Source organism: Peromyscus eremicus, chromosome 18, assembly GCF_949786415.1.
Source record: "Peromyscus eremicus chromosome 18, PerEre_H2_v1, whole genome shotgun sequence".
In the NCBI taxonomy this organism is placed as follows: Eukaryota; Metazoa; Chordata; class Mammalia; order Rodentia; family Cricetidae; genus Peromyscus; species Peromyscus eremicus.
The window spans coordinates 44,824,640-44,840,293 of NC_081434.1; the positions used below are offsets into that span (position 1 = coordinate 44,824,640).

At 53.4% G+C, this 15,654-nt stretch overlaps 1 protein-coding gene and 1 long non-coding RNA gene across 3 annotated transcripts in view; one reads left to right on the plus strand and one right to left on the minus strand.

Moving 5' to 3' along the window:
• Positions 1 to 2,856, minus strand: part of Rfx4 (regulatory factor X4) — a 154,723-nt gene extending 151,867 nt beyond the window's left edge. Inside the window, exon 1 of one of the 2 annotated variants that reach the window (XM_059245594.1) lies at positions 2,452 to 2,856. In XM_059245594.1, the coding sequence (XP_059101577.1) occupies positions 2,452 to 2,485 (34 nt within the window). In that variant the 5' untranslated portion in view covers positions 2,486 to 2,856. The remainder of the gene's footprint in view (positions 1 to 2,451) is intronic. The other variant, XM_059245592.1, reaches the window with a different exon arrangement.
• LOC131895165 (uncharacterized) lies at positions 2,487 to 14,343 on the plus strand. The gene is made up of 3 exons (XR_009375113.1): positions 2,487 to 2,998; positions 11,876 to 12,091; positions 14,175 to 14,343. It is a non-coding gene; the product is annotated as an uncharacterized LOC131895165 (long non-coding RNA).
• The last annotated feature ends 1,311 nt before the right edge of the window (positions 14,344 to 15,654 follow it).

Below are 15,654 nucleotides of genomic sequence, written 5' to 3' on the forward strand. Positions count from 1 at the left end.
CAAGGACACTGAGAGCTGGAGAAGACATGCCATATAGCTAGAAATGGACTAACAGGGATTTAAACTTTGGTCTAGAGACTCCAGATCCCATGCTCTCTCCACTACGTCCTGTTGTATATACCGGAAGTCATATTTTAACACATATCTGTGATTGACAGCATCCCTGCAATGTACTGTTTGTTAGGTCACCTAAAGACTGCATGTGTAATAGCTCGTATTTCCCTGGCCGGCTCTTCCTGTGGTCTCTATCTGCCTGTGAGAGATGCAACCATGACATGGTCAGAGATGAAACCGTGCTAACTAAACCTCAAATGAATCCCAGAGACAAAGGCACATTTCTTATCCACAGTAAAGACAGGAGCTCTTTCTTCACAGTCCTACTTTTTTTTCAGCAGTAAATTCAACTATTTTCTCCATCGTTGGAAGGGTCATTGTGACATTTGGGGGAGAAATAGCATCCCTTGCTTTGGCTAAAACGGTGTGGGCTTCACTGGCCATTCTTTCCATCATAAAGGGAAAGGAGGGGTTGAGACAGTTTGGTGACTAAGCCTGGCACTTGGGCACAATGGGTTACGGTAGGTTGTCTGCAGTACCCTCCGCCCCCCTCACCACGCCCTCACCCCTGGATGGAGTGGGTAATAACGCAGGCAGGCAGGGGATATTTTAGGGCTGGCGAGGAGATGGCTCAGTGGACAGAGTCTGGTGACCTGAGTTAGAGCTCCAGAATACATATAAAAGATGGAAAGAGACAAGGAACCCCCACAGAACTGTCCTCTGGCCTTCACACATCCACCACGGAGCACGGACACCCCATCTCCCCAGAATAATAAAAGATAAACTAAAAGTACATTTTAAAGTGCAATTAATAGGACAGGGCCTGGTGGCGCACGCCTTTAATCCCAGCACTCGGGAGGCAGAGGCGGGTGGATCTCTGTGAGTTCAAGGCCAGCCTGGTCTACAGAGTGAATTGTAGGCCAGTGAGGATTACGCAGTGAGATCCTGTCTCAAAATAAAACAAGATAAGATACTTTTCAAAGATGCAGTAGTCCCTTCCCCCATCCACTAGGGATACCTTCCAAGACCCCAGTGCAAGCCTAGACTCACAGACAGTTTCTGCATGTACTGCATCCCCACATGCATACCTGTGTTAAAGTTTGATTTATAATTATAAATTAGGCACAGCAGGAGCTTAACAGCAATAAAAAGAAATAAGTGAAAAATACAGTGAAAAAAGCTATTTTAAACTTTAGGGTTTTTTTAATGACAGCTCCCACTTAGTATTTTTAGAAAGCAGAGAACACTGTGTAACCAGCTCACAAGGCAGAGCCACTGTGCACCTTGCCAAGCCGGCTGCTGGGCTCAGAAAAGTCACTGGGCCTCAGCTGTGTCCAGAGCCCGGTGCGCGCTCAGCCCGTGGCTCTCACTTTCACCTTGTGAGCACAGTCCTTTCTCACTGGGTTTCCGGCGTTGCACTAGTGATGCATTTCACCGTCCCAGCAAAGTGATGACGTCCAGTGGGTATTTAAAAAGCCTCTCCTATCACTTCCACACTGTGGACTCACTGACAACCTCTTGGATACTTGTGCCCAAGACAAAACAGAGACTTGGCCATGCCAAGATTTCAGGCCAGAGACAGACAGCTTCTATGGCAGGGCTGACCTGGTAGCAACACTGTCTTCATTAGTTCAGATGGGATTTTCCTTCATGTTTCTCACTTGCTGAAATTTCCCACTTATTTATTTACTTGTATCAAATTTATGTCCTAGAGAAGAGGGGCAGCTTTTTTGTTAAGAATTGTACCTAACTAAGTGTCAGATACACAGGAGACATGTGATTTTCTTGAATGAATTGGTGAGTGAGTGAATGCCGCGTTGTCCTGTTTGAGACCAACACTCAACCACTATCGTTCAGTCATTGCTGTGATCTAAACTCCTCTTCCACGCAGAACTCAGCCTCCTTCAAGAGCACTTCCTCTCGTCCTAAGAAAACAGTCCACGATTTCCACGCTCCTGCACTCACTCTTCTCTCACTGAGAGGGTGTCAGATCCACGCAAAGGCCAGATCCTACCCTGTTGCTTTGGGGTAAAACCATACAGGAGGCTGACCAAGAGGCTGGCCTGGGAGAGGAAGCAAGCTTCCCTCACTTCTGGGCTTCCTGTTACCGCCACCAACAGCAGTGACCTCACCTGTTTCATCCCACAGGGGGACTATGCAGAGTCCTGGTAACATTTAAGTGGCTAATGGTGACATGCCTGTTATGGGGCTGACACCGGCCCCACCTAGTACCATCACCCTTGCCTCTGAATTCTAAGACGACTCTCAACGTATTCACAGTTTCTCTTGAAACATACACTCTGAAATCCTTGACAGCAGGGTCTGTGGCCTTGATGTCCCCGGGGTCTGCCACCCAACTGAGACTGAGTGAAACCCAGAGGGCTCTTATACTTCTACCTGATAGCTCCCAATAATCAGTCTTTGAGTTCATTCTGTCTAGGCAAAACCCTTATCAAACTACAAGTCTCTGTGGAGAGGGGGAGGGTGAAACTGCGGCAGAGATTTTGCCCACCTTCTCCATCTGGAAGAGTTTCGGGACCCCGAGAGGGGCAGCCGAAGAGGGTCCCAAGAGACCTGTAGAACATGGAGGGTGGGTGAGCGGTCAGGGGCCTGAGGAAGTGAAGCTCTGACCTCCCAGCATTCTGGTTTGTGACGTCATCACTTTAGATCTCAGCTCTGTCACTGACAGCTCGGAAGGCACTGCAGCTTACCTTAGAACCATGGGGACCGAAAGGGACCGCCATTCTTCCCAGCACTACATCCCTACCCCCCTCATGCTTCACCCCTCCTCCCTGCCTCCCTCACGCAGGACTCCACAGACAAAAGTACCTGTACGGTGTCACAAGCTGTGTGTGTCATCAGACACATGGACACAAGTATGTCATTGAGCAGTACAATGTTAGCTAGAACGTAGCCAGTTGGTGTCTTTTTGAGACAATTTATTGTAAGTATCCGTGACTGGTTGAGTATTTCCTATTTAGCCCAGGCTGGCCTCAGACTCACAGCCACCCTCTTGACTATGCCCCTGGAGTGCTGGAATTACAGGGTAGGCTGTACTCAAATGCAGACATTTTTATATCTACTCCATATTCGTGGATGGGTCAACAGAGCCTCAAACAAATAGGAGGGCTCTTTTGCCCAAACTGCCATCAGGGGAGTTGGAGATGCAAGAAAGGAACCAGAGTGTGGTCTTCCTTTGACGGTGGAACACTGGCTTGTGTGTTCCTCTTTAGCATACGTCAGATCCTCTGCTGCTGCCTTCAACATCTGGAAACCCCTGTTGATACCGAATACAGCTCCTGTAAAATCTAGTGCCTTTCTTTCAGGAGTCGGGGAACCGGGAGGCGACAAGAATGCACCTTAGGCTGACATCGAGAAAGGAAATTGAGGATCTTTTAAAACGAGTCATTCAAAGTTCCTGACTATGAAATTCCCACGTGGTTTAGAATGTTACTGCTTTGGGGAGACAGTCACTCTGCGACTTAGTTCAGACAGTGCTGGCCTAGCCTCGCATATTGCTTCCTGGACCCGGTAGGAAAGCCAAACCTGGAAGAGAGCTGGATCTCACTTGTTAGAGAATCCCAGTCTGAACTGTCTGCGGGTCTTTTGCAGGCGGAGACACAGTCTGGGAAGGGCGTGATTGATCTAAAGTCAAGCTACAAGTGGCCGCCTTAGAATGGTAACTCAAGCGTTTGGCCGCCTGAAGGATGCATGTGAGGGGTAGGGAAACGTCAGAAAGGGTACCCTCTCCACCTCTTAGATGTCGGGTTTCAGATCCCATGTGAGGAGCGGGATGAGAAAATGCCTCCTGGGCGACCCACAGGTCGTGGGGAAGAAAAGCCAGAACCTTTCACGCTGGCTAGCCTGTGGCTCTTGGGGAGGCGGGCGCACTGCCCAGCTGGCGCCTCACTCGGGACCAGGAGGGAGGCTGGAAGAGGACCCGGAGAGGCGGGGTGGAAGCAAGGGTGCACAAGCCGGCTGAGAAAAGGTGTAGCTGCCGGAGAGAAATTAAAGACTTTGGCCCCTCTGGGAAGCAGGACGGTCCAGCACTCACACAGCGCCGGCGAGGCCCCAAACAAACTCCTCTCCCTCCTTGCTCTCGGCCCTTTGTTGTCCGCCTCTGGCTCCCGCTCATGCCCTCGGGTCCCCCGCCCCCCTGAAGTCACCCCAACTGCACTCATAATATTTTGCTTTGCGCCGGGTCTGTTTTCCACCACCAACTTCCAGCAGTCTCCATGGCGACGAGCAGGGGGTAGGGGGGTGGGGGCGGCGGCTGTTCAGATCCCAGGCCTGAGCCGCGGAGCAGCCCTGGCTAACTTTTCCGGGTCTCTGGGTACCGCGCTGGGAAAGTGCGCTATCGCGGGCCCTCCTTGGATAATCGTGTAATCGCGAGCCCGCAGGCCCGTGGAGTCAGGCCTGTGTACTGGGGCCGCGTGGCCCAGGACTGCAGTCGCGGGAATCTGGAATCGGAGACCACGCACACTCACTTGACTGCTGCCAAGCTCAGATGCTAGCAGGTGGCAAGAGTGGAACCACGCAAGTCCACCCCTCCGGCCACACACACACACACACACACACACACACACACACACACACACACAACCACGCACGTCTGGAAACAGTGAGACTGGTTCAGCACAGTAGCAAGGCTCATATCTCCCGCTGCTTCCTGCTCTGAGCCAAGGACTGGCTCTCAGGGCTACACAAGGAGGCTAGTACTACTTACCCAGAGCATTGTCTGGGGGAAGATGCAGGAGGTTCCAGGCCTGTCTCTCTGGGGGCTCTCTACCCCGTGGGCAAAAACCTAAGGCCCCACGATGTCTCACTTTGGGGCCCACGAAACTAGGCTGGACCTAGTACCAGGTCACCCTCTCTGCAGAGCACCAGTGGGCCCCAGGCATTCAGATCCGATTCGAGAATCTTTGACGCCCCAATTCTGAGTTTTGGAGGCGCGGGGTGGGGGGGGGGAAACTTGGTAGAGTTAGAAGCTTCCAGTTGGAGCGCCACAATGCACCTCTTTAACGAGCCATCCCGTTTAACAAGAAACAACCCTTTTGACGCATAGGCGACCAACCTGTCCCAGGCCCACTTTGCACAAGTTCTTGATGGCTGAAAATTCTATCCACTTTTCCTTGCTCGTTCTCGAATTTCTAAGTAAGGAGCAGCTAGCTGAACAGCGCTGCTCTGTGTAGGGGCATCTGGAATCATACCCGAACCGCCAAGAACAAGCAGCCACCCCCAGCGGCCCTCATAGAGATGAGGGACAAACCGGCCTAGGAACCCACTTTGAGGCCGGGTGGGTCGAGCGCGCTGGCGCTAACTGCAAAACGGTCCCGACGCACCCGCAAATTGGTGCATCCTGAGCGCACCGGCTGCCTTTGCAGCCCGGTGGAGCCTGCCGAAGCCGCCAGAGCCACGTCCTAAAGGGGCTTTGCTTTGTCGTGTAGAGAAACCAGAGTGCCGAGGACCCAGGAGGCGCGCGCCGGCTCCGGGGGCCTCCCCCGACAGGGCCATTGTCTTGGCCCCACACTTGTGGTGTATTTTGGAAAAACTCAAGGAATATATTACCAGCTCGATGCGCGGAACAAAGGGGTAAGTTTCCGCAGGTCACGCTGAAGTGGGCCCAAAGCAGGCCACTAGAGCCCCGGCCCCAGCAAAACCGTTCTCCCATGCCCGAGGCACTTTGCGGGGATTTTCCTTTTAAAAGACAGAGACTGTAGCTTCGGCTTGCCGGCCCCCTCTGAACACGGATGCTCCGGACTTCGCTCCAGTGACTGCTGTGAGCCTGCTGTTTGAGCCCGTTAAGAATGAAATAACTGATTTCGTGTTTCTAGCTGAGCGCAACCTTACCCTCGGGAATAGAATCGAACTGCCCAGTGGAGCGCGGGGCTCTGCACGCCCAGGGAGGGGAATGAACCTTTTACATAACAAGAGAAACTCAGAAGAAAGACTAATTGGATTAATTCTCTGGAAGGGAGGCGAAGGAAGGCTCCTGGATGGGACCTCGCCGCGCCGCACTTCACTTGTCCGGAGTTTGCATGTGAAATGTCACCTGGTGCGCCCGGAATGACTTCTCAATTGCGGCCATTAACTAAAACTTTTGATTTTGAGTTCGGGAGTGTGATCTTAAGTATGAGAGGGGAGCGGAAAGGGGGAGGCACTGGGGTTTCATTACCCATTTGGGGTGTTTGAAGTTGGGGTGAAAGTGGCCAGTGTCCCACAACCACCTAATAATCCGTGATTAAAAATAGAACGTCTCCACAGTTCTACAGCACTCTGCACCAAGCAAGGACTCGTACTGTGGAAGAACCGACTAAAAGCCCAGCTGGGACATGCCTAATGTAAGGTATGAGGAAGGCCCCAAGATCTTGTATGGACCCCTTGAAAATCCTCAGCCACTAATTCTGTGTAAATGGTGTAATCTGGTTAAATACATTCACTTTTAATGTTGTAGCTGTTAGGAGGCTTTCCTTGAATTAAAAAAAATATATATTGAAGCAAAGCTTTGCTCTTCCCTCTCCCTCCGGGACTAGCATTACTGGGGTGTGGAGAAGATCCCAAGAGGGCCTGAGGGTCTACGCAGCCGGGTGCACTCCCCAGGCAAGATCGCTTCTTGCCTCCGTGTGTTGCAGATTAGCACGACTTCGGAGGCTCAGGCTTTAACCACTCTCTGGGGGCTCACAACGTGAGGGTTGGACTGGCTCAAAGACAGAAAAGTATCCTGGAACGCCGCTGATACCCCTGGGTCCTCAGTCTCGGCCACCAGGTCTGCAATGTAGGCGAGGAGAGGCCTTGGAACCTTCCTCCCAGAACCGAAGAACGACGTTTGGGAAGCTATCTAGACCGCTTAGCCCATCACACATCTTTTTGCGACTTGCTTAGGGGTGGTGGAGTGGGCAGAGCTGTCTGTGGTGTTTATTTGCAATTAAGTTATGTGTGTCAGGGCACAGCTGAGGCCAGTAGGCACTTGTTGCTCGCTTGCATTGCCCTCACATTCTCCCAGGTTTCCGTCAAACTGCCGCCTCTGTCCAGGCTGCCTTTTATCACCCCCAAGAAACTCCAAAGCTGCGGCCCAGCAGGGATTGGAGTGGCTTGGTGGAGAGACTGGGCCTAGGGGAGGGGGGGTAAACTTTTTGAGAACTTCTACAAGGAACGGACATAGGAAAAGTAATTGAGATTTAGAAGTGTGGCGGGTCCCCAAAGACGCTAGGCATAGATGCTGACGGGTCGACTGGAGAATGCACGGAGATGCTGGGTGTTTTCGTTGTAAGAGATTCCGTGTCTTCCCTTCTGCTGTGAACCATGGCGACCCTAGTGCCTGATGTCCACCACACAACCCTCTAACCGAAGCACAGTTCGCAGAACTCAATGCCAGAACTCAGGCCTCTCCTGATGCTTTGTATTCGGCTTTCCCCCCAACTAGGTTACAGCCTCCGTGTGGAGACAACCGCTAGTGGGTTGCCTCTTCGCGCCGGGGAGGCTACAGTCCTGGACTCCCAGCTCTCACAGCCCGAAGCTACGAATGCCCCAGGACCACCGGGTTCGCCGCCGCCACTCCCTCCAGCTGCGCGGCTCCGGCAGCAAGAGCCTCCACCTCCCGCGCGCGGTGAGACGTGGTCGCCCTCCCCCGCCTTTGGAGCGTTCCCGGGCCTCACCCCAGACCCTGAGCACACCACTACCCTGCCCAAAGCCAGGGCAGCCGCGGGGCCCGAGAGGGGGAGGCTGGCTCGCAAAGTTCCTGCAAGTAGCAGCACCTCGAGCTCGCCGCGAGCCAGAGAGCATCTTTATGCAACTTTATGTCCAAGTGAAAGCGCGCTCCGCAGCGTGCGCGCACGCGCACACACGCATTTACACGCACACACACACACACTTCCGTGCATTCACTTACACACTTAGCGCTGGACCGAAAACTTCTGCACGCCTTCTCTCCTGGGATCTCACTGTCAAGTTGACCCGCATGAACTTTCTGCAGCTCTTTCTGAAGTCCCCCGGTCCCTGCTCCTTTCCTCCCAATCTCTCCCCCCAAGTCCCACCAGGACTAACCTGTGGAATCCATGTCGGGTTCCTCCAGTAACCCACAATGCATGCTCTTCCCATGGACAGCACAGACGCCCCCAAAAAGTCCTGATATTTGGGGATCCCCCTGTGCTAGAGATGCCCAGGGAGGAAGGGAGGGAAGGAGGGCAGAAGAAATGGGTAGCAAGAGAGAGAGGGAGGCGATGGGTGAGAGGGCAAAAGGATAAAGGGGGAAAAGAAAGAACCAGACGAAAGAAAAGAGAAGGAGGCAAAGAAGCGAGGGAAGGAAGCGAGCTGGAGCAGAGGGAGAGAGCGAGCGAGCAAGCGAGCGAGGGGACACTCAGTAATCCAGTCGGGCAAAGCTAAACCCGTCAAAATGTTTGCGGATGTTTCATGGGAAAAAACATCATTTTATAGGAGCCCCGATGGGAGCAATGTCATTGATAGGCCAGCGGGCCTGATGAATGGCCGCTCGTCAGATGGGGCCGTGGCGAGGCGCACTGTGAAGCCCATTGTGGGCCTGTTTTGAATAAGAAAAGCCGCCTCCGAAAAGGGGGGCTCAGAGCGACGCAATCCCAGCCCTCCGACTTCCCCCTTCTATTATAGCATTAGCAACGTTTTTCTTATTTAAAGTTCCAGAGGCCTTCTCCAGCCTCAGCCCGGCACTCATTATAGGCGAAATCAAAATTGGCTTAGATCTGCCCCCCTCTCCAGCCCTCCCGCGCCCGGGCCCCGCGCGGTGCAGCCATGGAGGGGGGTGCAGAAGGTGCCCGAGCCCTAGGAGTCTCTGTGCGGCCACGAGTGGGCCCAACTCCCGTTTTCTCTCCCCTGGAGACAGGTCCCGTTTCCGTCTTGAGTTAGATTTTGAGTTGGGGCCCTGGAGCAATGCAGAGGGAGTACGTCTTGAGTTTCTTCCACGCAGATCCGCGGACATGCGTGGGAGTAGAGGGTGTGGAAGGGGAAACTGAAGCCTTAGGTTCCCATCTCCAGTCTGAGAGACAAGAAGGGCGCTTGGCAGCAAGGGGTGAGGGGCTGGCTCGCCTTCTCCGGAACTTTTGTACCCCTTGTCTCTCGCCCTACGGGTGTCTCCAGGTCTCCGTGCCTCGCTGTCTCGGTCTCCGTTTCTCCTTTGGCTGCGTGTCTTTTTGTCTCTCCCTAGGACTACGTCCCTCTGGATCTCTGGGACCCCCACCCTACCCCACCCTCGCCTCTTCCCATAACCCTGTATGTCAGTCTGTCTGCGTCCGGGTCCCTCCCTCTTCCCATGTCCCCCGCTCCCCCCTCCGCCACCCTCTCGGTCCCCCACAGCCCGCAGCGGAGTTGGTGAGAAGCCCCGGCGTCCGAGATGGGGACGCGGCTTTCCCAGGGACCCCTCCCCGGTGCAGATGAAAGTGCGGGAGGAGGGGGCCGGGGCTGGCGGACGGCAAGTGGGGGGGGGGGGGCTCCCGCCGCCCCGGGAAAGTGGCCGCTCGCGGGCCGGCCGCGCTGTGATTAGAATATGAATGGGCTCGGCGGGCGGAAGAGAAAGGCGGATTACCCCGCTGCTTTGACCATGGACAGAGGCAGCGCCGGCGGCGCAGGGGCGGATCGCCCGGGTCCCTCCCGCCGCGCCGGGTGCGCTTCTTGCCCGCGACCCCGGCCGGGCCTGCCCACCGCGGGCCTCCGGGAAGCCCCCGAGCAGCGCCGAGTGGGACAATGGTGGGAGGGGGCAAGGGACCAGCACGTGCCGCGTTAAGGTCACGGGGTGCCGGGAAGGGGCAGCCCCGAGTGCCAAGCTGAAGGCTGCTCTGGGTTCAAATCCCGGCTCAGAAAATTCCGTCGTCTTTCGTGGCCTCAGCTTCCTGTCTGTGAAATGGGATAACGACGTTTCTTCTCGTTGCTTTCCCCGGGCCCTGACTGACCTCCGTGGGTAATCGCTCCTTCTTGCTCAGGCCGCTCGCTGCTGGGTTCTAACCCGGGTCATGTCTAGAGAATTTGATCACAGCCTCACACACCGCCATGTCGTGCCCAGAAGCCCTCCACCACCACCACCACCACCACCACCACCACCACCACCACCACCACCACCACCACCACCACCAACCCCCCCCCCCCCCCCCCCGCACACCCTTTCCCTCTGTAGTGGAGAATGAAAAGCTTTGGCAGCCGAAGGGGCTGAGTACAATCCGCTCATACCCTCGTGGGGTCGAAGTCAGAGATCGAATGGCCAGGTCTATCTCTGGAAGCCTCACTGTCCGGTGGACAAAACGCTAGGGTGTACATTCAAGGCGGAGCTGCGCCGCGGGCATCAGTGACAGTGAGGATCCTGTCTCCAGGGAGGAGAGCTGCACCATCGGGAGGGCTTGGGGTCCTCTGGGGAGTCCTCGACCACCAAAACTGTGGGGCAGAGATGATCTGTGAGTGGGTGAGACTGGTACACAGCTGTCGCTAGCTAGATTACACTCATTACGCCAAGTAGAAGGGGTGGGCTAGGATGGGCTGCCCTCATAAGGCAGGGGTGACGGAGAAGGGCTGGGAGGTCCAGGCTGGGCGGGGTCGCGCTGGTGCTGGACAGGCACAACTCAGGCTGGCCCTCCTCATCCCTGGCCTGCCCTGCTTGGCCTGAGAGGGGTGAGGAGAGGGAGACGGCATGGCACCCATTAGGTTGTGTAGCATGCCTTTTACGTGGTGGAGTGGGCAGATGTCAAAGCCTGTGTCACACACACACACACACACACACACACACACACACACACACACACACAAAACAACCCTGCTATCTTTCACGGCGAGTCAGATAAAAGTTTCAAAACAATGCTACCTAGGGGCTGACCATAACTGTGTGTTTGTGGAATTCACTCCATAGAGAGCACACAGCTGTGACAGCGTGTGCAGTTCCCTGAAACTTTGTCACCCTTCAACACAAAGGTTTAGTTGAAAACTGACAGCCACCCCTCCCACAGAGCTCCGTGTCACTATCTCATTTAATGCCAATTTGCAAGGAGCACACACTGTTGTCCCCTCTCTAGGGAGGACAGCTGGAGGCCAGTGCACCCAGCCGGGGCAATCCCAATGGCCATGAGGACACACATCCCTATGCTCTAGAACACAGCGGAGGAGCGCAGTGGTGGGGGTGCAGACGCTGAGGCGGGGCGGGGTGGGGTGGGGATATACGATAAGGGTGAGTTCACCAGGCTTGAGGCTTGAGTTGAAAGACAGAGACAAGGGCCAATAGGAGGGCCCGGCTGCTGTGCTAAGGCCTGGAGCTTGGAACCGGGGAGGGTTGAAGGAGGGTGCTTTCACTGGAGCTTGCAGTGTCGAGCATCCAGGACTAGAACTGCATTTTGGGAAGATCACAGTGACCACACCGTGGCGGGGGACAGAGAGGAGCTGGCTGCCGGAGCGGGTGGTACCATGGCTAAAAGCTGGTGCTGGCTGACGCTGGCACACGGCAGTTGGGGCGGGCTCAGGCGACTCTGAGGAGGAACAAGCACTGTCCGGCCTTGATGCTGATTAACTGTGGCCAGAGAGAAGCGGGGGAGCATTGCATTCGCCAGGAGCTGCCCACCCCACTCATGGAGACTGGCCAGCCAGGGTGGGAGATGGCAGGAGCGGGCAGCAAGGGTGAGGTGGCCTGAAGTACCCATAAAGCTTGCTAGTAGCCCATGGGCAGGCGGGCAGACCCAGGAAGACACGGAGTTGGCTACTAGAATCTCTGGGAAGGCTTATTGTGTGGCACAGGAGTAAAGATGTGTTGGGGACCCTCCTATGCTTTGGTCCCCACCGCCCTGCACTTACCAACCCTACCCTGTCCTTGTCTTTATAGGCACAATGTCATGGGGGACATGATTCACACAGTTTCTAAGTTCTCTCCACTCCTACACCCTGGCTTCCTGCCCACTGACTCAGGGTATAGTGATTGGCTTACCTCAGTCAAAAGAAGGGGACTTGTACAGGACAGACCCCGGCCAGCCAGAGGCCTTCCATACCTGCACTCAAGCACTCTATCTAGTGCTGGATTCTTGGACTTCTGACTTGCCTTGTAAGTAGCCCCAAGCTGGAACCCACCCAGAAACCTGAAGAGCTCCATGATCCCCTAGAGAATCTACAGACCTATGAGCCAGAAATAAACATTTGTTGTTATAACCTTTGAGATACAGTCTTATCATCAGAAAGCAGAAGACAGAAGTAGCAGTTGATCTATGTTTAAGAGAATAAGAATCATATTAATGATGGCTGATGTTTATTGAGCATCATTATGAATGAGCCATTGCTCTAAGTGTTTAAATGAATTATGCTCAATTATCAGAATCATCCTGGGAGCCACAGAGAAGGTAAGGAACTTGCCTGAGATTACACAGCAAAAGACAGTGGAGTTTCTGGACTGTGGGCGGTGGTGGCGCACGCCTTTAATCCCAGCACTCGGGAGGCAGAGGCAGGCGGATCTCTGTGAGTTCAAGGTCATCCTGGTTTACAATGCAAGTTCCAGGACAGCCAAGGCTACACAGAGAAACTCTGTCCCAAAAAACAAAAAAGAAAGAAAGAAAGAAAGAAAGAAAGAAAGAAAGAAAGAAAGAAAGAGAGAGAGAGAGAGAGAGAGAGAGAGAGAGAGAGAGAGAGAGAGAGAGAAAGGAGGGAGGGAAGGAGGGAGAGAGGAAGGGAGGAGAAGGAGAGAGGAGGAAGGAAGGAAGGAAGGGTGAAGTCACCCCTAAATCCAGGTAGCTAGCCTCAGGAAAGAACAAGCCAACATGAAAGCCCACAGATGTCCTGTGAAATGTCCTCTGAGATGACCTCTCCACTATGAAGTGCCTAAGAAAGTAAGCCCAGGGAATTGGTCACTCTCTGCATACATCCCAGCTGAGACCAGTCCTTTATACAGAACCCCACAAAAGATGGATAGCATGCACCCTGGAACCACCAAAAGTCAGGCCTTTCCAGGTACCCTGGCTACCTCACACATGAACTTCTTCCCACACTGCCTGTGAAGTTGATCTCATCCTCTTAAGTCCCTCCCTCCTTGGGGTTCTGGAACTCAGTCTGTCCCCAGTGGACTCTCTACACCCACAGTGCCTCTCTCTAAATCTCTCCCATCTCCTTCATACCTGGGACCTGGCTGTGCCCCAAGGGTGCTACCTGCCCCATGGCTCTCTCCAGATGAATCTCTTGCCTCCTCATCCCAGTCCCCAGGGTTCTGAGGTCAGGAGCCTGCCCTTCCTCAGTGCTGACAGAAAGTGACTTTGGAGCAGGTGCTACCCTGTCATCCCAGCTACTGGGCTAATGTCACCCAGGCAACTGAATCTGTCTCAAAGCAAAAAAGTAAAAGGAGGATTGGAGCTGTAGCTTCAAGGTAGAGTGCTTGGAGCACATTCTAGACCAGCAGTTGTCAATCAATGACCCTTTCACAGGGACCACCTACGGCCATCGGAAAACACAGATGTTTACATTGCAATTCATAACAGGAGCAAAATTACAGTTATGAAGTAGCAAAGAAAATACTTTTATGGCTGTGGGTCACCACTACATGGGGAACTGTATCAAAGGGTCACAGCATCAGGAAGGCTGAGCAGCACTGCTCTAGACCCTAGGTTCAACCCCCAGCATTACACGTAAATAAATAATAAATATTTTAAAATAATACGTCACATTCATATTCCAGACCGGAGGAGCAGAAAAGAAGCAGGAAAGGGACCTGTGTCAACAGTGTTCAGCTTGTTTCTCTTTCCAGGACACTGCACGTCTTGGTCGTTTTCATCTGAGAGGCATCCTCCTAGGGTGGTGTTTAATTCAGCCAGTCACATAGACCCATCAGACAAACTAGTGTTCTGTTGGTGAGAAAGAAACACACTGGGTGGTGGGAGGCAGAGACAGGCAGATCTGTGAGTTCGAGGCCAGCCTGATGCACAGAACGAGTTCCAGGACAGCAAGGAGTATCGAGAGAAACCCTGTCTCAAAACACACACACACACACACACACACACACACACACACAGCAGAAGTAGATATTGGTCTCAGGAACATATTGAAAATATATCTTTTCTCTCCTGATCCATCACTTTCTCTCTTCTGGAATCTTCCATGAACATTCCAGCACTCACTAAATAGCTCCCTATTTTAAAAATCTCCAGGCTGGTGAGATGGCTTATGGGGTGAGAGCACTTGCCAGCATGCCTGACGACTGGAGCCTGATCCTCAGAACCAGTGTGGTGGAAGAACTGACTCCTGTAAGTTGTCTTCTGGTCACTACACTTGTGCTGGGACATGGGTGCAACCATGTCAACCCCCTCTCACACACAAATAAAATAAAAATGATTTGAAATAGAATTAAATACTTCCTTTGTTCTCATACTAACTTCTACCTACTAAACTACATCTCTATCTCCTAGCTGGCTCCTGGTTGGTTGGTAGTTTTTTGTTTGTTTTTGTTTTTTTGTTTGTTTTTTTTGTCAACCTCTGACACAAGTTAGAGATTCAGAAGAGGAAACACAATTGAGAAATTGCATACGTAAGAGAGACTACAGGCAAGCCTGTGAGACATTTTCTGAATTAGTGATTGATGGGGGAGGGTCCGGCCCATGGTGGGTGGTACCATCCCTGGGCTGGTGGTCCTGGGTTCTATAAGAAAGCAGGCTGAGTAAACCATGAAGAGCAAGCCAGTAAGCAGCACCCCTCCATGGCCTGTGCCTCAGCTCCTGCCTCCAGGCTCCTGCCTTGAGTTGCCCTGACTCTTTCATGATGGGTTGGGATGTGGAAATGTAAGATGAAGTACACCTTTCCTCCCCGAGTTACTTTCAATCCGGGTGTTTTTATCAGTTATAGAAACCCTAAGACACCATCCCAGAGACAGGTCTGCCAAGAGTTGTTTGTGAGCACACAGCCTGCTTACCTCAGAGCCCGTTCCCCCGCAGCCTCAGCCTCATCAGTCTTCTGTCCCTAAGAGACAAGATTCCCAATCATGGCGGAGCTGTCAAGCGCAGTTCCTGATGTTCTCTCTTCCTTCCTCATCTCTGTTGACCATTTGCCCTCACGGTTCTGAGGTACTCTGCTCTTCATTTTCTCCCACATCACCGACTAACGTCTCCTTCCTCGGACCGCCTTTCCTGCGGCTCCCTAAACCTCTGGCTGTGGAGGGCCCAGCCTCCCTGACTACACTCCTCCTCCGAGACCTTCCCCGCTGTGTTACGGCTCCTTTGCACGCCCCGGCCCCGTATTAAATAGCCTTTCTCCAGTAAGTATTCTCTCCCTCCCCCTCCTTGTTCCCTGACCTTGGCTTGTGACATACTCTGACCATGTGAGAAAGTGGGACATGAGAGCTTTTGCCCCACCTCAAGGACAGTAAGTTCCCATGGCTGCTGGTCCAAGGCAATCAAAGAGCCCTTAAGAGTGGACTAGAACACAGCAGCCAGCCTGAGACCAAGGGCGAGCAGCCTGTAGCCTGAAGTAGCAATGCCAGACACCCCAGATTGCTGAAGAAAGCAAAGAGCCCCTGTGGCTTTGAGTAGTTTCTTCTATGGCATCCCTAGGTCATCCTGGGTTAGGTTAAGGGCACCATGGGGTAGAACTCCTCAGTTGGGTCCAGGCAAATTGTATGGTGACTCAAAACATGGT